A 24,264-nucleotide genomic window follows, 5' to 3' on the forward strand; every position below is an offset into this window, starting at 1 on the left:
ATCATTTTGTGAAGCCTTCGAAATGGTATTACAGATGATCTTAGCTTAATTTAGTCAACAAAATAATTTTGATATTTTGTCAACCTGAACTCAACAAGAGGATACCTTTCAATTTATTAAAAAAAAACAAAAAAAAACTACGACTAAAACAAGATCAATATTGGCCGTCAAAATGAACACACGCTTCCATTTGTGTATTCTGCTATTCTGTTACACATTTGTATACAATCTGTTACTGGCCCTACTTCGTTGGTCAGTGTCTCTTGGTCTTCCTCTGTCTTGTCTCTGTCCATCCTGCGGGTGGCGACGTACCTCCCTGCACGATGACATAATCCTGATCATAAATATTTAAAAGTCAGAGTGCAGCTCAGAATAACTGGGCCAACCCGTGCCCCTTGAGGTTTTAGTTAAACCTTTATTCATCATGACGGTTCATTCTGTCTGAAAGCAGGAGGAGGAGGTGAAGAAAAGGAGTGAGGGAGAAAAAAAGGGGGAGGAGACGGGAGGAAATGATGCCCTGCTTCGAGACTTCGTCAGCAGATTCCACATAATCCTGAAGATGATCTGCAGACTCATTATTTACGCGGATGTGATTTTTTTTTTTTTAGATTAATTATTGTCCTTATGTTAAATAAACATTCAGTTATAAGCATTATTTGTTCTTTAAAATTTAAAGGAAAACAGGTCATTTTTCTTCCCCACATAGAGAAAAGTTGGTTCTTTTACTAATTTGGAAAAAAAAAAAGGGCGATGAATGTGACAATCCCCTTAAGGGACAAAAGGTGATGCACAAAGTTGAAGCAAGGCTCATGCAGGAGATTCAGATTAGGTAGAAGCTGTTTAGTTTTATGCCAAGGAAAAAGTACGACCGATGCAATTTCTTCTCCAAGAGTGTCGGTAGAAAAGTTTAGAGAAGGTCAAAAAGAGTTGCACTGTGTCTTTATGGAGTTATAGAAATGATATGATAGGGTGCCCAGGGAGGAACTGTTACTGTATGAGACAGTCAAGAATGGCAGAGAAGTTATAAAAAGGTGGTGCAGGACATGTACTTGGCCAGCCTGCTGTCCAGAGTGAGTGACGAGTCCAAAGTAGGGTTGGGATCACATCGGTTTAACAGATGAGGTCAGACAGAAGGCTTCGTGTTTGCAGATGACTTTGTTTTCTGTGGTGAGAATAGGGAGCAGGTGCAAGAAGACTTGGAAAGGTGGAGGTTTGATTTGGAGCAATAGGGGTTAGCAAGAGAAAGACAGAATTCATGTGTGCGATCGATACCCGAATACCTTGGGTCAACCATCCGAAATAATAGGCAGTGCTAAAAAAAAAAAGAAAAAAAAGCTGTGTAGAAATGGATCATGGGATCATGGTGGATCCCAGAAACCCGAAGGTTACCACAGTGGACACCGTATTATTGTGTGTGATCATGGGGTCAAGTGCAGGGGGTGGGGGAGTTCTTCCTGAAATCCACTCTCCTCCGTTTTGAGCGTGTTTACCTCGGGGTTGTTCTGACCCCACCAGAGGACCAGTTGTTCACCTCCTGCCTGTACGCAGACTGATCAACAACCCAGATTAGAACGATGACAGTTTGACAGATGGATCTCCCAAGGTGCAGTCATTGGTGTACAGGGAAGCAGCAGGGAGAGCATGCACCCCTGGGGGGAGCCAGTGCTGATGGTCCATGAGCTGGATGTCATTTCCCCACGCCTCACCTGCTGTCTCCTGTCTGTCAGGAAGTTTGTAATCCATTGACAGGTAGATGCCGGGACAGAGATCTGTATGAGTGTGTTGAGTAGGAGGTCCGGGAGGGTAGTGCAAACAGGACCCTCGCGTATGTCCCTGGGGAATTGATGTGTTGCAGGATGTAGTGCAGACCTATGTTGCATCATCCACTGACCTGTTTGCCCGATATGCAATTGGAGGGGTGTCCAGCAAGGGTCCTGTGATGTCCTTTAGGTGACACCAACCTCACCTGAGGTCCTCGTAATCACAGATGTCAAGGCCTGTAGTGATTCGGTCCTGAAATAGGTGCGTTCTTGGGGAGCGAGATTATTGTGGAGCGTTTGAAGCAGGAGGGGATTTCACTCCAGCTCAACAGATCATTGAAGATGTTGGTGAAGATGGGGGGTGGGGGGGGGGCAGCTGGTTAGCACATACTTTCAGACAGAAGGGCGACACCTCATCTGGGCCTGGAGCTTTTCCTGGTCTTTTGTTTTCCATCTCCGTGGGAGAGGTTCCTCCGATGGGGTGGGGGATGGGTGTGAACCTGCAGTAGAAGTCATTAAGGAGGGATGGAGTCCTGTAGTCAGTGATGGACTAAAGAACTTCTCAGTGTAACAAAAAGGTTTTGGTCGGCACAAAAGTCCTCATAAAAGCTGGTGTATGATGTCACAGTGTTGTTGTGTTGTTAAGATCTGTGGCAGCAGCCTCAAAAACACTTCGATCTGTGCAATCAAAGCAGGCCTGTAACTCCGGCTTTGCCTCATTGGTCTATTTCTACACAGTCTGCACTACAGGCCTAGCAGTTTTGAACTTCTGCCCATAGGTTGGGAGAAGAGCCCGAAGGGCACATGGGAGACAGCGGGATATGCATCCTTTATGATGGTGTAGCAACAGTCTAGAGTGTTTTCATCCCTGGTGAGACATTTAACATGTTGCCTGTCTTTTGAGAGGAGAACTCCTGCAGTGAATAAAACGGCATACGGTTTAGAAATTTTGTTTTCTGGGATGGGGCTGCAAGATTTCTTCAACACTGTGCCATCTGTACACCAACTTTCGTTAAGGTAAATTAGGCCTCCCTGCGTATTCCCTGAGCGCTCTGTTACGTGGTCTGCAAGGATAAGATCAAAGACTGTATTTATTTAATCCTGAGTCTGGGATGCCTTCACTGAACCAGGTTTCGGTGAACCAGAGAGTGCCTGAAGAAGTCCTGCTGTTTAGGGCCTCTAATTTGTCCATGTAATTTCTCAGAGACATTAGCCAGGTGTATAGATGGGAGCGTGGTGCGAAATCCATCGAGGGCAACTGGACAGAGTAGGTTTCTTGAAGACGGTTCACCTCTCATCCAAGAGGCTTCTTCAGTTCTGACTGAGCATACCCATACCTCGTTACGGGGATGCAGCGTCTTTGAGGACAAGAGGTGAAACGTCTTCAAGAAACCTACTCTGTCCAGTTGCCCTCGATGTAACTATTTTTGGATATGATGACCTGGATGGACTGAGAACCTACACACACTCAACTAGCCAAGTTAATCCAAGTCTCTTTGAGAGCCAGTATGTCCGGTGCCAGGTAGTTATCGTAAGCAGCAATTAACATTCAATTGTAATCATGTAATGACTTGTCATATATGTTTCTCCACAGATATGGTGACATGGTTCCAAACACCATTGCTGGAAAGATATTTGGTTCTATCTGTTCTCTGAGTGGAGTACTGGTCATCGCTCTGCCCGTCCCCGTCATTGTATCCAACTTCAGCCGTATCTACCACCAGAATCAGAGGGCAGACAAGATGAGAGCACAACAGGTGAAGCTGAAGTTTTGGGATTGGACTGTGCCTCCAGTTGCCAAAAGCAGCTAAAAAAAAAAACCAAACAAACAGACAAACTAGAAAATGAGGATCATGTGTTCTGTTTCTGCATTTGTTTTTTCCCCCTCCTCTCACAGAAAGTGCGTTTGGCTCGAATCCGTATGGCCAAGAAGGGAACAGTCAACGCCTTCCTCCAATACAAGGAGGACAGAGCACTTGGGGTGAGATTGACAGATGCACACACAAACACAGGCCATGCTACTGTACGTACATACAATGGATCTGAGTGGGGGGGGCAATGTATTTATGTAATTTGAGGATTTTATACATATATCAACTTACCTATAAGCTGAAACATCCATCCAGTTTGGTCCACTTTCTAAACTAAACTGTATGTGTCAAACTCAAGGACCGGGGGACAAATACAGCCCACTGAGAATGTCTTTGTAGTCCACAAGAGCTTAAATAGATCTAATAAATCTAATTGACTTCATAATGAAGTCCATCTTGCTTTCTTCACTGAGTTTCTTAACGTGATGACGTGATTTTTCTTACATAAAGCAACGTATAATATATGTCAAAATATTGCTTACGCAAAAGCCGTTCTTTTGAATCCTGGGAATATTGATACATTTCATATAAAACGTTTTGTGTGTTTTTGTTGACCCCAGGATCGAGACAGTGACAGCACAGCTCTTTGTGTGAAGAACATATCAGCGTTTGAACATCAACACCATCATCTGCTGCACTGTCTGGAAAAAACAACCGTGAGATACACACACACACACTGCACACAAACATCAACAACACCGACCTACAGAATCAAGAGGTTGTTTTTTTTCCTGTTCCGTTGGGCCACATTTGGACAAATGTATTTGTATTTTCTACGTTCCTCACTTCTATTCCTGACAGAGTCACGAGTTCACGGACGAACTGACGTACAGTGAGCTGTGTATGACGGAGTCTGTTGGCTTTCGAACCAGTCGTAGCACCTCCATGTCCAGCCAGCAGGGGGTGCAAAACAATTCTACAGGCTGCTGTCCACGACGTGCCAGAAGAAGGGCTGCTATCAGACTGGCAAACTCCACAGTGTCAGTCAGCAGAGGGAGCATCCAGGAGCTGGACACGCTGCACATGAAAACCACGTCTATACCACAGCAAACGTAAATCATTTTTATACAAAGGGAGGAGTGGCGCTTTGGCCCAAAGGCAATGTCTCTGTCATTGGTGTGGAACCCCAGGGTTCACCTCCTGGGTAATTTCGAATCCCGGTTAGGGCGGTTGGTACCTTCCAGTGGACTCACCACCCGCAGGAAGGTTTGGGGGGGTTGGTACGGTGCAATGTGATTTGGGTGAAATGGAAATGGATGGATGGATGGATGGACAAAGGGAGTACATCAGTCTATGTGATAATTCATTTAACAACTATCACCTAATTCCCTTCAACAACATTGGAGTGACTCAAACAAATCCAGGCAGGCGAAGACATGGTTCACCGAACAATCCACTAAAGCGCCACATATACACAAACAATTAATCATTCATATCTGCGGTCTATTCACTAGTTAACCTCGTTCTGCAGGGTTATGGACTGTAGGAGGCAAATGTTGAAAACAGATAAATTATGCAAACGTCATGTAACTATCAAACCAGTGATCTTCTTGCTATGAGGCAGTGTTTCTCAAATAGTGGGGCAGAGGCCCCTGAGAGGTTGGGTGAGTTGCCAGAGGGGGGCGTGAGGAATGTGGTACGCTGGACCTAAGTGTACCACTGCCGTAATGCTTGAATGACAACAAGCCTCCAGTCACTAGGTGGCAGCAACTCATACAGTGGTTTGTACAGATATAAAATATACGTGTTATCAGGTTCTCAGAAAAAGAATAATGGAGCTGAAGGTAGTAATTGCCAGATTTAAGTCTCATCAAAGCCTCTGTAATGATTTGAAACTCCATAAAAACAAGTCGCATGACTTGGACTCGAGTCAGACTCGAGTCATCAATTTGATGACTTTAGACTCGACTTGACAAAATATTATGAGACTTGCAACTCGACTTGGACTTTAACATCAGTGACCCGTGACTTCACTTGGACTTGAGCCCTTTGACTCGACAAGACTTGATACTTTCTCCAAAACCCAAAGATTATAAAGTGTTGTGTATGTGCTGTTGGCACAACATCCAACCAAATTTGACCCATGTTGTTTTGACGCGATAGCGTCGAGCCAATCAAATTGCGGGACAACCATTGAGGAAGAGATGTCAAAGATACCAAAGATCGTGTTGTTCAGTGGTCAACAAACAAGTAATGGCAGTGATCTGTATAAATATATTATTATTTTGTTTAAAAGGACTCGGACTTTGCCTGTCTTGACTTGAGACTTGACTCGGACTTGAGTGCAAAGACTTGAGACTTACTTGGGACTTGGTCCCACCTCTGGTGAGTGCAAAGACTTGAGACTTACTTGGGATTTTGTATTTTTACAATTTCTGAACTGAATTAAAGCATATTGTTCTCTCTTCCTCAGTCGGTCCAGTCTAAACGCTCAGGTTGAAGACCTAAAGCTAAACTGTGGAGAACAGGACTTCACTGCTGCCATCATCAGCATCCCCACACCTCCAGCTAACACTCCTGACGAGAGCCTTCCTCCATCACCTATCCCTATCCCTGGAATCCTGCGCAACACCCGTGCCAGCACCTTTACCCATGAGAAAGTCAAAATCTCTTCGTTATAATCTCTGACCTCAGTTTCTTAGCCTGCTTTCTTTTGTGGCCCACTCTGCTGCCCTCAGATATGAACAATGTTGAATCTCTGACCTGGAACAGTACTGCTAATGGCTCAGATTCCTTGGACACACATAGATTTTCAGGAATGTTTTTACGTTTTCCTAGTTATTGATGCATCGCAGGGTTCAAAAACAGCTCCTCACTAAAAGGCAAGAATGTAACTGGATCTTACGGATGTTCTAACTTCAGGGCAAGAGTCTAGGGCTTGGACTTTTCCTGAACTGCATTCACAGATTCATAGGTTCATAACCCCAACAAGCATGTGATTTCTGCACTGTTCTGTCTTTTTTGATCTCACCGTGAAGACTTGCGGAATGGTTTGACCAGTTAGTGAACTGGCCTCACCGAGTTCCACCTGGATCCTCACCGACTACAGAAAGGATAGAAAACGAGAGTCGGTGTTTAATTAATTAATTAATTAGTTTATTTTTTTTACAGCAGTTTGGTTTGAGTAACTGTCAAAGCTGATTACACCAAAAGAAAAACAAACAAACAATGACGAGTAAAGGCTGATGCAATCAGACTGGATCTTGGTCTACAGTAATGCTTAACCGCCTTGTCTTGGATGGAGAGCTCTCAACAAGGATGTGGGACAAGGATGAATGATGTGTTCACTGACTCCGGATCATTTCAGGACACCTCTGTCCTGGAAAAAAAAAAAAGAGAAGAAAATCAGGAAAAAAAACAAACAAACGCTTTGCATGAAATAAATCTAAAAACTTCAGAAACTAAGGTGAACCGGATTCAAGTGTTCATAACATTAATAATGTGTAAAATATGTTTAAAGTTGCAGCTGTTACAGAGAAAGAAAAACATCCGAAAACATTATAGGAACTTCATTTGATAAAACAAGTGTCCTGCAATGGATTTAACAATAGAAGATACACACGATGTTGCCAATTAAGTTGTGTTTGTCCTGATGACATGACCTCTGGTTGGTTTCAGCACTTTCAACAGTCGCACTAGGGTATGACATGGGCGGATCTTCACAATCCTTGAGTTGTTAGAGAACTTTGGTAGCAAACATTTAACAAAGACTAAATTCTTAAGCTGATCCTCTTTCAACCAGACTTGCGTCCGACCCGTAAGTATTTGAAATAAAGGACCCACCTTTAACTTATGTCTACCGTGACTTGGCCAATTACAGCATTAAATTCTAATCTGAAGTTTGAAAATCAAACTCTAAGGGGAAAAAATAAGACCTTTTATGACAAAAATATTTATTTGATTTTTTTTTCCCAATACTTACTAAGATTGACATTGAAAAGAAAACCCAGTTTTCTTCGGGGTCTGTCCTCCAAGAGAGTCAGACAAACCGGGCACTGAAGATTGGGAATGTGCAGATTAAAGCTCTCAGAGGACCTTTATTCATTATTATAGAAGATGCGGCGCGGATTATCCATACAGAAAGAAACATTTTATCACTGTCCTATGTTACCTGTGTGGGCCTCAGTCCTTTTAATGAAAAAAAAAAAGTTATGATTAGATGATTCTCCTTTAGTCCAAAATGGCCACAAAACCTCTTTGTGTTGTTATTCTTCATTTAGGTAGTCTTTTTAGTTCGAGCTTGCAGCCACCATCTTCACAACAAAACCACGTAATGTTACTGTCTTCTTTTATCGGGACACCAGTATGTTCAGAATGGAGAAAGTTGAGCAGCAGTTAGTCCTTAAATCTTATAAATGTCTGGATTTCAGTGGTACCATAGTGTAGTGGTTAGCATGCCTGTGCTTTCAAGCAGAAAGTCCTGGGTTTGATTCCCAGAGGAATCACACATTTGGAATCACTCCCTCCAAGGGTCAGTCTGTTGTAGCAGTTCTGCTGTAAACACGAGAATTTTCCCAGTGTTAGTTTGTGTTTTAACCTAAAAACTTGATATTTTGGAGAGAAAAAAAATATTGGAGGTATATCTGTTATAACTTATCTCTGTATCAGAGAATTGTATGGAAAGAAAAAAAACAAAGGAAACCCAGGAAATCAATCCCAAAAATAAGAACATTTTGTAGAAAGTTGCTGAAAACATGCAGAGAATGAGGGTCATCAGTGTGCTTCCTAATTGTGGCCGTGAATGTTTCAATGGCTCTTCCTTCTCTGACAAATCAGAGGGAACAGTGACCGAGTGATGGGATTCAAACGTACTGTAACATATTTTGTATCATAACCTCATCTGCATCTTCCAATTGATTCCAAGAAAAAAAATGGGAGCTTCGTGCATGAGCCTCGTACAGTAGACGTAGAACTATTGACTCTTACTGATCGTAGGAACTTATCAATCATACCTGAAAAAAAAAAAAAGCATAAAAAAGAACATCACAACACAGAATAGGAAAAGTAAAGTATGTTCTTTTGCATGACAAGAGTTTCAACTTAGATTTGATTTTAGTTTCCCTTACCCTTTCCAGGCCTTGTTACCTTTTTTCTGTTTAACGTTTTCCCAATGAGTATCAACACCACAATGGGGTCCTGTATGTTAAAAATCATGAAACACTGGAAAAAAAATGTTTATAATTGTGTATAATTAAAAGTAATAATTAAAAAAAAAAACATTCCGGCATGTTCCTCGCCAGAATGCAAAGTTTGTGTGTATATGTGTGTGGGTATGTGAGTGTGTGTATGTGTCAGAGATGAACAGTCACAAATATGCATGGATACCGTTATAGGTATTTTTTTGGTTATCTGTTTGGATGTTGGGTTGAGAAGGTGGAGGCTGAACTCACTTTGAGATTCTTCATTTTTCATAAATCAGCTGATTTACTTGTGACAGCCATGTTTATCCATAAGGCCTGCACAAAGAAAATATATTGTCAGGACAGTGTACAGTGTTGCAGAAAGTATATATTGTCAGGACAGTGTACAGTGTTTCAGAAAGTTCTTTTATTTTTATTTTTTTTTAAGCTCAACATTTATTAAATGCAAACCAAAAACGCTGGAGAAACAGAATATTCTATATATTATATAGTCTATTCTGGACAGTAAATTGATGTATACTTTAAACATCAATTACCTGCAAAAATCTGTTGTCTTTTTTTTTTTTAACAGAAAGAAAAATATCTGTGATGTCATGAAAAGCTTTCTTCTTTGTTGTATTGCTGCTTATGTAACAATTGTCTGCAAATGTTTTTTTTTTCTGTTGCTTTTCAGCTATACTTTTTGTTTAAAAGGTTTTTTGTTACTCTATGCACAATCTTTTTCTATGCCGACTATATGCAATTTTTCTGATTCCAAGAACATGATAAAAAGAACTCTTCGGCAGACTACTAATGTTCTACTGACCTTATGCAACAATACCTGCAGAAAATCCATTTTCTGTTAAATCCGTGTTTGACTGTATAGTTTGACATTCGTTTGTTTTAAATTGCAGATACATTGTTTTGCAATAATTGCATCTTTCAATGTATTCCATTCCATGTATTGGTACATTTTTTGCTTTCAATGTATTCCATTCCATGTATTGTTACATTTTTTTGTTTTACTATGTAGAAATGCCTTTTATTTTTTAAAAATGTTTCAGTGATCAGACAGCTATCATAAGGACTTAAAGAATACTTGTCTTTATGGACAAGGGTGGGACTATTGTCGTTTATGCTTTACAATTGTCCTGTCAGTGTAGTTCAGTCTCGGGGTGAGAGAGTAAATGAATGATGAATGATGAATGAGTGAAGAAGAAAAAAAATATCATTAAAGCACAGGGGTGTATATTAAGTCCACTAATAAACAAATGAAAGCAGAACAATTATGCTAAGAGTCTCTTTCACTTAATATTTTATAAACTGGCGTCTGTCTGTTTCTATCTAGCTATCTGTCAGTCAGTCTTTCCATCCATCCATTAATCCATCTCAAGTAAAGCTATCACGCTGGAGTGTTTGGACAACAATAAAGTCGAACATTTATGAGAATAACGTCATGTAAATTTAGATAGGAGTCTTAAATGTAGATGATTTGGGGGAGATGAAAAAGCTCACAGCGTTAGCATCCTCTTTAGTATTGGTTTCATTCTTCATCCTCTCATTGACGTCACTATCACAAACGTATTGTCTTATTTTACCTTGATATAAAAATGGCCACTTTACTCTCATCAACGTATGACATTTCTGATAAACATACAACTTGTTAGCGTGTAACGTTACTAGGTTTATGAATATATTTTTCGAACACTTTCGACTTTATTCTTATAAACGTACGACTCTTTTTTATTATCGTAACGTTACTTTAGTCATGTCAATTTAACTTTTCATTCTCAGTGTGTCTCTGACACGTCGTCGTACATGTCAGCTATTCGTCACTTATGTTCTATTTTCGTAGCTTGTCTTCAACAAAAGGGAGTTTCAGTGACGCAGTGCATGGTGGGAGGAGTGTGACTGCAGGTTTCACCTGCGACTGCCACTGCTGCTGTGAGTCGCACCTGTCGCTGATGTTTCCGGTTTTTCTTCTTTGGGCGTGTAGTTCAACGGTTTCGGACTGTCTGAAACCACCGAGGATATCGAACGGATCCGGCCCCGCAGACGGTACTGAACTTTTAGACGCACTTTTGGTTTATGTCCATGTCTACTGTCACCTGTCCTTACCCGTTTGTCTAACCTGTCTCTCTCTCTCTGTCATTGTCACCTGTGTTTAGATCGCCCCTCTCCCTTTCAGTTTCTTATCGTCTGTCATTTTCACTGTGGTACGTTTTTAGTAACGTTTTCAATTTAACCTGTCAGTTGTACCAAATGTGTCTCTAGTCACCTGTCTCTCTTTGTCTTCTGTCCTCAGTGTCTCTATTTGCTTATCCCCCATTCTCTATCCTGTCACCAGTCAGTCTGTTGATACCTCACACTTTAAAAAAACAAAGTCTCTTTTTTTTTTCTTTCCTTCTGTCCCTTTCCGCTATTGTCTCTCCTAACACCTTTGCCTCTGCTGCATGTGTCTCCCTCTCCTCCCCCGGAACCCCCTTCAGCCTCCCCCGCGTCTCTGCTGACTGACCACCGCATCTCTACGATTTCAGGAGAACCTTAAAACTGCTGGGATCTTCTTGTGCATAATGGATGCGCTGGACTCAGGACAGAAGTTCAATTTGAGACACGTAAGTCCGCCTAAACAAAAGGTTAACAGGTTGTTTGTTTTTTTTTTTTTTTTGGTCAAATTATGTTTCATTAAATATGAATAAAGAACAATAAATATCGGAAATACTTGTATAGGTAATTGAATCCAATCTACATTAAGATCGATACGCCCACCATTACTGGATACCACTTATTTGATACCAGGCACTGGACACCGATTTGACACATTAATGAAGGCTAGCTTTCACTAGGATTCGGTAGAACAGCAGGTAGATGTGGGGGGGGGGGGAGAGAAGCTGATCTTTTGCATGACAATTGAGAGTTAACTGTTTAAAAAACAGCTGCTTTTTATAGACAGTTATCTTGAAAGAAGTGCACCGGGGGGGAATTTCCTGGGTCATTTCTAAGTGATGTTTAGAGACAAACTGACACCCATCTGGTGGAATGTTTGGAAATAATTAATTATATATATATATAAAAAAAAGTCCTCCAGCTGCTATGGTTGGTTACAGAGAACTGTCTGCGAACATATGTGAGAGTAAAATCTATACCGAAATAATTGGGCCTGAAATGAGCTGCCATCTGTCTATTTGATGGAAAAAGAGATGTAAATCTTGGTCATGGTATCCACACAATGGCTGGGCCTCTGGTTTTATGTGTAATTCATACTAAACGTGACACAACTCGTTCACATGTCAAAAGAAATTTCTATTTGAAATCCTGTTCAGCCCAGAGGTGGAACCAAGTCGTTGCTTTGCAAGTCACGAGTAAGTCTCAGGTCTTTGCAGTCAAGTCTCAAGTGAAGACAGGCGAAGTCCGAGTGGAGTCCAAGTCAAGACTGAAAAGTGTCAAAGTCAAGTCCCAAGTCCTGCCGTTTCTCTTTTGAGTCCTTTTCGAGTCCTTTTAAACAAAATAATAATATATTTACACAGATCACTGCCTCTCATTTTTTGTCGTTTTTAAATCCGAACGATCACGCTCGTTGTTCGACAGCTCTTCCTCGCTGGTCGTCCCGCGATTGGCTTGACGCTATCACGTCAAAACAACGCGGGTCTCATTTGATTGGATGTTGCGCCGACAGCAACTACACACACAGACGTGCACACGTACACGATGAGAGATACACAGAGCTCCTTAATAACTCGGGTTTTGGAGAAAGTATCAAGTCATGTCGAGTCAAAGGGCTCGAGTCCAAGTGAAGTCACGAGTCACTGATGTTAAAGTCCAAGTCGAGTTGCAAGTCTCTTCACATTTGGTCAAGTCGAGTCTAAAGTCATTTAATTGGTGACTCGAGTCTGACTCGAGTCCAAGTCATGCGACTCGAGTCCACACCTCTGGTTCAACCACTCACTCAACTTTATTCTAATCTGAGGTTATTTACTATTTATTTTTCCATGTTCCATGAGACTGATTAAATATTTTGTACATTTTTCAGGAGGCTGATTTGGAGACCACAGAGAACTTCCTGCCTGCTCCTGACCCGGCTCATTTGGAGAAGAAACCAGGCTTCAAGAAGAAGCTGTTCATTGGGTTGGGTCTGGTTCTGTCAGCAGCTGCTCTGTCTCTGATCACTGGGTTGCTGGTTTGGCATTTTCACTGTGAGTTCATTTATTGTTTTTTTTTTTGACCGCAGGTTTGGACCCAGTCAGTGCCCAGACAGTTTTTGTTAGAACTTTTTTTTTTAAAAAGCTTTGTGATTAGATACAGGCTGAAGACGGGTCATCTGATAGGAAGAAGAGAAGTCATCTTTATTTTCAGACCCTCCCAACAAAATTAGCACTGCACATGTAATGCATTAACTCGAACCACAAAACTTCTAATGGCTTCTAGTGACGTCATAATAAACTCATCATTGATTGGATGTCGCGATGCTATGCTGTCAGAAAAGTACAGTTTTTCCAACGTTGTTCGTGTCGCATCAGAACTCCCGTTGCACCTCCTGGTATTAAATTGCGTGTCGTTGTGTTCTTTATTTTGTTTTTCGTGGAGCGTCGCTGCCCATTTTGCTGTTTCGTCTATTGCCTTTGATGTGAGCGCCCCATTAGGCTGTTGGCTTTTGTGTTTTGTTTTTTTCTATTCATGACAAATTAGTTGTGAGGTTGTGTTTGAATTACAATTGAAATGGGCTGACAAAGGTCCAAAAAAGTCTTTATTTCGGATATGGTATCTCAGAGGTATCTTGCATTGTCCCTGCTGGTCTCAATCATTGAGAGAAATCGCGAACATGGACGTCATCCTACAGATTGTCTCATCTGCGGTCTTTAAATTTCTCTCTCTGTTTGCTTCAGTACGCAGAGATGTCAGGGTGCGCAGAATCTACATTGGTTCTATGGAAATCAATGACCAGCGATTTTTGCCAGCCTACGAAGATCCCAGCAGTTCAGAGTTCACTGAGCTGGCTGCACTTGTCAGTCGACAGGTGAGTGTTCAGAGTCCCAGATTTTTGTTTTTTTGTTTCGTTTTTTTTGGGCCACTCGTGACCAGTATTTTTTTTTTGTTTAGTTTTTTTTGGGCCACTCGTGACCAGCGTTTGACATTTTCTGTCCTTCAGCTGAAGCTCCTTTATTCCAGAAACTCTGTGTCCAGTAAATACTTTACTGGTTCCACAGTCCAGGCTTTCAGGTACGAGTCACATGACATGACATGTAATGCCTGTAGAGGTGGTTTATGTCAGGACGTTTGCCCTTGCTGTAAAATCTAACACATTTAAAGTATGTCAAAACAAAACATTTGTTCAAATGAAGATTAAATTAGCATTGCGAATCTAAAGAAAAAGCCTGTTTTTGCTGCTACAGTGAAGGCGAAAGCAGCGACGGCATTGTGGCGTATTATCAGTCGGAATTTGACGTTCCCGTCCCCCAGCAGAGGTCACTCGATGAAGCCATTGAGTCTCTGCAGCCACCTCCAGAAAGTGGTCGACATGGGCGACTACTGCTGAAACCTGTAGACGCTCTGAGCGTCAACACCGTCATCTCTAAAGGTTTGAGGTTTTAACACTGTATGTCACAATCACAGGGCAATCAAAAATTGCTATCTAATTATCTAATAATCTAATTGTTTTTATTTATGAATTATTTCGCAGCAATTGATCCGCGCATGATGAGAAACTCTTTATATGGTGAGATGCGCTGTTTTCTTAATGTTGGTCGTTGGTAATTGTTCAGTTTTGTTCACGTTCAGCTGTTTTTCCGCTGTACTTAAAAAGTCCACTTCTGCATCATGTCTATGATACATTTAATGTAACGATGCGTTGACCAAGCGCCAAGTGTTCTTTTAACAGCCTAATGTTGTACAACGCCAACTGTATTTCAGTGAAAAAGTCATTTGACGTTCACGTCAGAGAGGCGGGGATTCTTCGTTCTCCGGGTTTTCCGGACACTTCCTATCCTCCTAATGTTTACCTCCAGTGGAGGCTTCGAGCAGACCCTGAACACAGGGTCCACCTGGACTTTCACACCCTCATCCTCGAGGACGACTGTCAGCAGGACTTCATCAAACTCTACGACTCTCTGGCTCCTATAGAACAGAGAGCTCTGACTGAGTGAGTGTCACTTTAACCCAGTGGTCCCCAACCTCCCTGAGCTGCAGTACCGGCAAAAAAGGTTGGGAGGTTGAGAGGTTTTTTTTTTACCTTAAGAGTCAGAGCGGTACTTCTTCCCTGCAATGAAGTATTGTTTGGTGCTATAGTAACTCTCCAGATACATTTTGTTCTTGAGCAACCTGCGGATCGTTTTGTACAGGTGAATGAGTTGCAAATAACCAAATCTTTCGGCCAACCGCTGGAACATTTGGACCTCCGTCAAGTAAAAAGCTGTTGGAAAACAGTGATCGCTTTCAAACGTTGACGAGGCTCAAGAGACAAAAATGAGAAACTAAGCAATTTCTACTGCGATTATAAGATGCTGGGCAGTTACAATACAGACGCTGTAGGAATTTGTTGTAACTGTGTAGCGTTAAGCAGGGTTACCAGGTCGAAATGTGAGCGAGAGGCGGCGCTGACCGTGCCGACTCGCTCTGCTCCGTTAACGCGGAGAAGCAATCGCCAGAGTTTTCAAACCTCTACACTCTGTGACCTATATATAATGAGGACGCAGTTCTCCACCCCGACAATCCTTCGTCTAAACGCAAGGTCGAATCAGCACTACAGCTCCAGGATCCGGAGCTGTATCGTTGCTGCGTAAACAGGGCGTAAAAGTCTGGAAGAAAATCTGGTGTCCCACAGGGCTATATCCTCGGCCCCCTGCTGTTCATAGCGTACCTATATTTCTGTGTTGAGGTTATGATTTCAAATCCTTTCCAAGTCGATTAGTCTCACAGTAAGGTCCATTTGACGAGTCATTTAGTTACTTCATCACATTGACCGAGTAGCAATGAGCATGTTTCTCTCCACACATTGGTTTTGTAGCTTTAGCTAATGGCGATGCAACAATCAGTTGTTCAATCTAGTGATGCTTGCATAACAAGTCACTTTTCCTCTCTTGGTTTTTCGATCGTTTCATCCACCCAGGTGGTTTACACAGGGATACTCTGGTCATGTAGCCACTCCAGCATATCTTGAGTGTGAATTCCACTGTTTGTTTGTTTTTTGGTTTTTTTTGATTAATGCACAACTGGTACTGCTTTTCCCCTAAGTGTGCCCGGGAGCAATAATAGGTGGATCAATGCGTTTTTGTATGAATTTTCCTTCCATGTCAATTAAAGTTACCACCGATATTTTAAGTGATTATTGACATTGGTCAGTTAAATTGAGGATAAAACTTTAGCACAAACCATCAGAGGTAGAGAGTAGGCATGCTAACCGCTACGCCATGAAACTGACTTTAATGAAGGCACGGACGGGATTCGAACCCGTGATTTTCAGTTTACGAGACTGACGCCTTACCACTTGGCCACCGCGCCCTCTCTTGATGTCAACACGTTTGTCTGTTAATGCCCTAGTGTCCATCATGTTAATTTGTTCTTTTTTTTTACCATACATATATACCAGTTCTTGTCTAAATCAGTTGTTTAAACTAAACTTTCTGTTTTTCTTCGCTTCCAGACAGTGTGGTTACCCTCATCATTCCCTCTCTTTCATTTCATCGGGAAATGTGATGTTGTTGACCCTGGTCACTAACGAGGACAAAAACTTTCCTGGATTCAGAGCAAACTACTCACAGATTCCCATTGGACAACAACGTATGACGGTCAACACGATAATAGTATTTTAGAAAAAGAAAGTGAACTACGCACAACACAAAATGTGACCTCTGCTTTTAACCCATCACCAAAGTGAACACCTGGGGAGCAGTGGGTGGGGACGGTGCCTTGCTCAGAGCACCTCAGTGGTAACTTGGCAGCTGGTGGAGTTGAACACGAAGCCTTCTGGACCCAAGTCCGCTTCCTCAACCGCTAAGCCACCACTGCCCTATTCTAATAATGGATGATTTTATATACACTATATATAGATATATGCATGTATGTATATATATATATGTATATATATGTATATATGTATATATATGTATGTATATATATGTATATATGTATATATATGTATGTATATATATGTATATATGTATATATATGTATGTATATATATATATGTATATATATATATATATATACTGTATATACATATACACACACACAGAGGAACCTCTGTTTTTCCATGATCCGCGCTGAAGGCCATTCGTGAACCAAAAAGTTCAAAAAACTGAAACAATTTTCCCCGTAGGAATCAATGTGAAATGGATTTGTACCTTCCTGGACATTCCCTCCCGCGTGATTGCTCATTCAAACGGTTTCAACAGTATTTTGTATTTTGGGGGAAATTGTTCAGTTTTCAAACTTTCGGTTCACCAAAGGTACTTTGAGCCCAGTATAAACAGGGCGAACTGTCTTTAACTTCCTGACCTGGGATCTTCTTGTGTCCAGAATGTGGAGGAACACTGTTGGAAGAAAAAGGCTTTATCTCGTCTCCGTTCTTCCCTTCCAACTTTCCACCTCGAACCTCATGTGTGTGGAACATTGAGGTAAAAACATTTGACAGAAATGTGAAAGTCAAAATTCTGTTTAAAAAAACACTAATTTGATTTGATTTCTTTTTTTCTTTTTTTTTCTTTTCTTAAGGTCCCTAAGGAAAAGTTCATAAAGGTTCAGTTCCACAAGTTTCTGTTAGGAAATGAGAGTGAAAACTGCCGTAGAGATTATCTTCAAATAAATGATCAAAGGTTACAACATTCTTAGTTGTTAGTTTACTAAAAAAATGTAAAAAAAAAAATGTTTGTTTACATAAGATTTTTTTAAAATCCTTATAATTTCTTGTGGGAATTTCTGCTGCCTTTATAAGTTGTTTTAAGAGTCAGTTGTGTCACAATTTGTTTAATTTCTGCTGCCTTTATAAGTTGTTTTTAAGAGTGTGTGCTTTCCTCAAAAAACTTTCTGGTTCACAATTCTTGTTGTTGTTGTTGTATTGTTTTCAAATTGTAAAGCTAATGTATTTGTGAAGCTATTAGTATGGTTATAAAACAAATTCTTTCTCGCAGATTTTCCAAAATACAAGTACATTTAATCTCACTTTACATTTTCCCTTTTTCTATCTTCAGACTTTGTGGCAGAGAGTTAAAAAACTCTGTTTTTACCAGTACAAAAAACCAGATGACCATTAAATTTCACTCCGACTCCTCTTATGTGGATCAGGGTTTTACTGCGGAGTACGAAGCCTTCATTCCCTCCAACCGTAGGAGTGATTTTTATTTCGTTTAATTTTCTGACCTGTTCACAAACTTTGTGTTTTTAAGCACATCTGTGTGTTTTTTTGGGTTTGGTTTCACCCAGCTTGCCCGGGAAAGTTCAGATGTTCCAACAACCTGTGCATAAACATGACTCTACACTGCGATGGTTGGGACGACTGTGGAGATAGCAGTGATGAGCAGGACTGTGGTGAGTCCAGATGCTCTGGTTTCATATTTACATATATTTAGTTGAATCCGCAGAGTCATTTTTAGGGCCGTGTTTGTTTGTTTGCATTTTCTCAGACTGCGACCAGTTTCAGATGAAGTGTAAAAATGGTCTCTGTAAACCGTATTTCTGGAGGTGTGACGGTTCTGACGACTGCGGGGACAGAACTGATGAGGAAAACTGCGGTGAGTTGTCCAAAAACGCTGTCAAAAACCAATTCCAAATAAACTGGAAAAAATAACTTTTTCAATTTTTCTTTTCTTTTTTTTTTTCTCTCATTGTAGGAACATGTAAAGCAGGGGAATTCTCCTGCAGGAATGGGAAATGTATCCCAGAGAAACTCAAGTGTAACTATAAAGATGACTGTGGAGATGGATCTGATGAGTCCAAGTGTGAAAAATGTACTTATATTCCTTTTAACTATGAGTTTATGTATGAAATAATTGAGCTGTCATTTAGTACGGTAATCTGGTGTCATACCCTTACCTAATTTTCCGGACTATAAATTGCACTTGCATCCTTTGGCTGGGTTTGCAACTTATTCTCAGATGTGACTTATATATCAAAATATATGTTTAAATTTTTATTTTCACACCGACAGCCACTAGAGGGCACTCTAGCTGGATGGTTTTACTTATACTCCGGAGCAAATTATGTTTTTTTTTTCTCTTCTTTATTATGCATTTTTTGGCTGATGAGACTTATGCAGCAGAGCAACTTATAGTCCGGAAAATACGTTAATGATGTTAACGAATAGAAAATCTTGAAATGACATGCAATTGATGAAATAATCTGAGCTCAGACAAATCAACACAAAACAGCTACATTTTACAAATGACAGTAATAATATCATAGCTTATACTTTTAGTTGTTTTCTTACTTTCATCTATTTTATTCTTTGCTCAACGTAACTGTTACAAGAAGGTGGTATTAATTAATTCACTAGGCCGTTAACTGGTTAGTTGTTCTGTCTCTCTCTCACATTTTAGCTCTGGTTCTGCAGCACTGCTCCGCATTCACCTTCCGCTGCTCAAATGGACAATGCATCAGTAAAGTGAACCCGGAGTGTGACGACGAGAAAGACTGTGAGGACGGATCAGATGAGGAAAACTGCCGTATGTTACCTAAAAAAAACTCACTCACTCACTATAAATAGACCACTGGACTTGTTTGGTGTTTGGAAGACACTTTACCTAATATCCAAAAAGCTTCTTAAGTTCTAACTTAACTGACTGCTTACAAATTCCAGTATTTTAGCCTCTGATTGACTGAAGCGACACGATCGAGAGTGAATCTGAAAATAGTCAGCGCTCGCTAATGTCTTGATTTATCGATCGCATGAGGTAGCGATTCGCAAATTTTGAGGCACAAGATGACATACTTAACTGTTCTTGGGTACATACTGTATATGGCCCAGTGTTTTAAGCTTCCGATCGCACCGTTGCAGGGAATTGCTTGCACTTATACTAGCCTAGTTATACTATTTAAAGTAAGTAAAAAAAAAAAAAAAGATTTTTGTTATAAAATCCTTTTTTTTCCCCACCAATTCTTAATTCTTCACAATCCTTTGTTGTGTTTTTGGTCTTTTTTTTTTTTTAGGGTGTGGCACAAGGCCATATCGAAGTTCCAGAATAGTGGGGGGTCAGGTGTCCCGTGAAGGGGAGTGGCCTTGGCAGGTTAGCCTTCAAATCAAAGGCACCGGTCACGTGTGCGGGGGGTCGGTGTTGAGTCAACAGTGGCTGCTGACAGCTGCTCATTGTGTTCAGGACAATGGGCCAAACAAGTAGGTGATCTCTTATCTCTTGGCTGTCTGTTGCCATCACACAAAAAAGGTTCTTCATCGTACTTTTTCCTCGGGGGCAGGTACTCACAGGCTGACCAGTGGGAAGCCCTGCTTGGTCTCCATGTTCAGAGTCAGACCAACGAGTGGACGGTGAGGAGGAGCATAAAACGCATCATCGCTCACCAGGATTACAACCCGCTGACATATGACAACGACATAGCTCTGATGGAGCTTTCCCAGGAGGTGGTGCTCAACCAGAACATCTGGCCCATCTGCCTCCCATCCTCCACCCATGATTTCCCAGCAGGCCAAGAGGCTTGGATCACAGGCTGGGGAGCCACCAGAGAGGGAGGTGAGAACGGAAAAGGTTTTATTTTTTTTGAAATGTCAGTCAATTAAAAATAAATGATGATAAGGTCCATTGTTCAGTCTGTACTTCTCAAATAGTGGGGCTGGTGGGGGGGGGGTGCAACGGGCTTCCAATGGAGTATGGTATGGGCACTGGACATAAGTGTACCACTGCTCTAATGCTTAAATGATAACAAGCCTCCAGTCACTAGGTGGCAGCAACTCATACAGTGTCATACAGATAAAAAATATACATGTTATAAGGTTCTCAAGAGGGGGAGAAGGTACCAGTCTATTGTCCAATGCCATGAGTAGGTCAGTAGTAACCTTAACCAGTGCTGTTTCTGTGCTACGGTGTGATCTGAACCCTGATTGGAAGGCTTCAAATAAACTCGACAAAATCGACAAAAGCTTACTCAAACATTTTCCACACAAAAGGGAGATTTGATATTGGTTGATAAGGTTCCAGAATCTATTGTAAGGGTTTGACTACAGCAGTTTAGATTGCTCTACCTACACAGGCAGTCTGTATTGATTGATTGATTGATTGATTGATTGATTTGATCTAACCCTAAGGTTTTAATAAGGCAAAATGTTTCCTTAAACCAGTAGTTCTTAATTATTTTCTTCATGACAGAAATGTTATCAGTCCCTCCTCAACCGCCCCTACGATCCACACCCCCGCAAATTGAAATACTGTTGAGAACCTGAAAACACGTATATTTTTTATCTGTACAAGCCACTGTATGAGTTGCTGCCACCTAGTGACTGGAGGCTTGTTATCATTCAAGCATTACAGCAGTGGTACACTTTTTGTATGGTTCTTAGACCTTTTTGGTCATTTCCAATGCCAAACAAGTAGGATTTTTTTTTTAAACCCCTCCTGCCCCACAGAGAACTTTGACTTTTCTCAAATTTATAGAACAACACCAAATAACATCTTATTTTATAATGAATCAAAACGAATAACATCAAATAACACGTCCAAACACTTTGACAAGAACAAGACCAGTTCTGCAGGAACATGTAGTTTGTCTTGTATAAATAGTTTTATTTTTGGTGGGGTTTTTTTTATATCAATTTATCTTAAAAGGGTTGTTAATCTTTTAGGAAACACTGCCACCGTCCTACAGAAGGCTGAAGTTCGAATCATCAACAGCACAGTGTGTAAGCGCCTGATGAATGATGAGATTTCTGAAGAGATGCTGTGTGCAGGAGTCCTAAAAGGAGGCGTGGATGCATGTCAGGTATTGACCAATAACATAATAACATAACATGGCGCTTTGGCCCAGAGGCAATGTCTCTGTCATTGGTGTGGAACCCAAGGGTTCACCTCCTGGGCAAGTTCAAATCCCGGTTAGGGCAGTTGGATAAACAAGAAAAAAGAGAAAAAAATTCATTTGAGTTTAACGAGTCTTTATCCCCCCCCCTTCCTTCCCTCAGGGTGACTCTGGTGGGCCCCTGTCGGTGACCACTCCTAGTGGGCGCGTCTTTCAGGCAGGCTTGGTCAGCTGGGGTGACGGCTGCGCACGGAGGAACAAACCTGGAGTCTACACAAGGATCACAAAATACCGTAGCTGGATTAAAGACAAAAGTGGAGTTTAACTGAAACTGCTGCTTTCTAAACCCACAACATGTAAACTCAACTATTACTGTCTACTCAGTTTACAAACACACAAGTGAAAACTAAGGAAAACGACTCAGGAAATGCTGTTAGCTTTTAATTACATTTAGGCACTGATTTAATGTTTAACACATTTTATACTTTTTATGTTATTATGTAAAAGGCCAAACCAAGAAAGTGTTCTATCGCACTTTTTTTGTTCTTAATTCTGGTTTTCAGATGTAGTTTTTTTAGTTTGAGGGGGGGAAAAAAAGCTTTGAATTCATTAGAGGTTTTCCTCTAAATATTTGTACATTTTATTGCAAAAACGTTGTTTGTTTGTTTCTCATTATTTATATTGTAGTCTGTCTTTGTTTTCGACAACGGGAGAATAACTGTTTTTCTGGTGAAGGTGTAATTTTTTACTTAAATCTGTTTTAAGCTTAAAACAGAAGGTATGTGTTGAATGCCTTGCACTTTTTTAACCTGTGAAATTTTTAAAGAAAGAAAAAATGGTAAAACCAAATGTGTATATTGTAGATATATGTATTATGTACATGGTCTTTGATATTTCTAAAAAAATATATATAAATGTCAAAGCTCCAACAATAAACTCAGTTTTACACTTAATACAAGATTTTGTTGTCATTAATAAACCAAAACTCAATGTACTTTATTTGTCATATACTCAGCGAACACACTGTAGTGAAATTATAGATATACATATACATTCTATATTATATTTTCTTCATTTAAAGTGAGATTTTAAGATTAGAATTCCGAGAAAAAAATTATCGTGTAAAAAATTTTTTTTACACGATAATACACACCACAGCGTATTTGTCCCCCCGAGTACAGTATTTTACTCGATTTTATTACCCTTCACTATCACCATGCATCAAAACAATACGACGGAAAGCGGAAAACAAGCGGAAGTGACGCATTGCAAAGAGGGAAATCCAAAAACGGAAACGTAGAAGTAGAATCTCCGAGTCAAGCGTTCAAAAGCTGTAAAGAACGTCAGAAGTAATACGCAAAGTGAGTGAAAATAGATTAATTTAAGATAAAACCGCGAGAAGTTATTCTTTGTTCTATACGATAGGAGGGTACGTGTTAGTAGTGCGCATATCCATACGGTTCTATGAAGAACTAACAGAAGCTAACACGGTTAACGCTGCTAATTTCCGTCTTCTGTTTAGGCTTTATTTTGGTTTCTCAAAAACAAAACAAAAAGAACAAACAAACAAAAAACCCCAACAAAAAACAGCATATTAACATGAATGATAGATATTTTTTTTGTCATTTTCAGTAAACAGCTTTATGCATCAGGATCTGTGCATTGCATTAAGAACGATTTTATTAGTTTTTTTTGACAGTAGAAAATTATTTTATGTTATATATTACTTTTGACGCAGGTGAAACTAAATAAATATTCCCTGTCTTGAAGGGAACGCAAATTTCAATATGTGTGCATTATTTCAACTAATTATTTAAACAATCGAAATTTGATAATTACAACATTTCAGATTTGTTCCTTTTCAGAATTGCCATTTATTTTTTTTGCAAATAAAAGTCATTTTAAAAAATTTATTTATTTTTTTGCAAATAAAAATCATTTAAAAATATGTCTCTTTTATCATCGAAATAATAAAAGAATAAGAACAATGCAGAGAGTGTCTCGGCTGAAACGTGAACTTGAGATGCTCAGCACTGAACCTCCCCCTGGAATAACGTGCTGGCAGACGGAGGAACAAATGGACAAGCTGCATGCTCGTAAGTTGCCAGACTTTCTGACCATTTTTATTTTTTACCCATCATAATTATAATTCAAATCAGAACACTTTGGGAAAAAAATATTACCTTTTAATCAAAGCTCTGCAGAAATCTCTGTATCTGGTCCTTTGCAGAGATTGTTGGCGGAACAGGAACTGTTTATGAAGGTGGAATCTTCTCACTTGAGATCAGTGTCCCACAGAGGTTTGAGGTTTCAATTGACATTACTGATGCTTGAGTGATGACTTTACACTAACAGCTGTAGAGATTTAACGAATTCAACATATAAATTGAGTGCAAAGTGATTGTCTGTGCTGTCCTTACCCCTTTTTTTTTCTTTACCATTGTCTTTTGTGATGTCACGCATCTGTTTAACAATGTAAATTGTACATGGGCACATTATCAAACTACTGTTCCCTGCTAGGTACCCATTTGAACCTCCCAAAATCCGTTTCCTGACTCCTATCTA

The 24,264-nt window shown here is 40.3% G+C and overlaps 2 protein-coding genes and 1 non-coding gene across 5 annotated transcripts in view; 2 read left to right on the plus strand and 1 right to left on the minus strand.

Annotated features, from left to right (window-relative positions):
* Window positions 1-8,599, plus strand: part of kcnd1 (potassium voltage-gated channel, Shal-related subfamily, member 1) — a 32,401-nt gene extending 23,802 nt beyond the window's left edge. Inside the window, exons 5-9 of the mRNA XM_008317914.3 lie at window positions 3,355-3,517; window positions 3,658-3,741; window positions 4,192-4,287; window positions 4,433-4,683; window positions 6,045-8,599. Coding sequence (XP_008316136.1) covers window positions 3,355-3,517; window positions 3,658-3,741; window positions 4,192-4,287; window positions 4,433-4,683; window positions 6,045-6,252 — 802 coding nt within the window. The 3' untranslated portion in view covers window positions 6,253-8,599. The remainder of the gene's footprint in view (window positions 1-3,354; window positions 3,518-3,657; window positions 3,742-4,191; window positions 4,288-4,432; window positions 4,684-6,044) is intronic.
* A 2,008-nt stretch (window positions 8,600-10,607) lies between these two features.
* LOC103384408 (suppressor of tumorigenicity 14 protein homolog) lies at window positions 10,608-22,565 on the plus strand. 3 transcript variants are annotated; one of them, XM_008317912.3, is made up of 21 exons: window positions 10,608-10,809; window positions 10,920-10,967; window positions 11,241-11,366; window positions 12,782-12,944; window positions 13,635-13,765; window positions 13,898-13,968; window positions 14,142-14,326; window positions 14,429-14,464; window positions 14,659-14,887; window positions 16,388-16,524; window positions 17,263-17,360; window positions 17,458-17,558; window positions 17,934-18,067; window positions 18,166-18,270; window positions 18,366-18,473; window positions 18,573-18,689; window positions 19,278-19,403; window positions 19,888-20,071; window positions 20,152-20,423; window positions 21,530-21,666; window positions 21,863-22,565. In XM_008317912.3, the coding sequence occupies exons 3-21, from the start codon at window positions 11,325-11,327 to the stop codon at window positions 22,022-22,024; spliced, it is 2,538 nt and encodes an 845-aa protein (XP_008316134.1). In that variant the 5' UTR covers window positions 10,608-10,809; window positions 10,920-10,967; window positions 11,241-11,324; the 3' UTR covers window positions 22,025-22,565. The 3 variants fall into 3 exon arrangements, with proteins under 3 accessions (XP_008316134.1, XP_016891261.1, XP_024915315.1); XM_017035772.2 differs by lacking the exon at window positions 10,920-10,967; XM_025059547.1 differs by lacking the exon at window positions 10,920-10,967 and having other exon boundaries at window positions 11,289-11,366.
* Window positions 16,174-16,245, minus strand: trnat-cgu (transfer RNA threonine (anticodon CGU)). The gene has a single exon. It is a non-coding gene; the product is annotated as a tRNA-Thr (tRNA).
* Window positions 22,566-24,264: the final 1,699 nt, after the last annotated feature.

This window comes from Cynoglossus semilaevis, chromosome 10, assembly GCF_000523025.1.
Source record: "Cynoglossus semilaevis isolate Cse_v1.0 chromosome 10, Cse_v1.0, whole genome shotgun sequence".
Taxonomy (NCBI): domain Eukaryota; kingdom Metazoa; phylum Chordata; class Actinopteri; order Pleuronectiformes; family Cynoglossidae; genus Cynoglossus; species Cynoglossus semilaevis.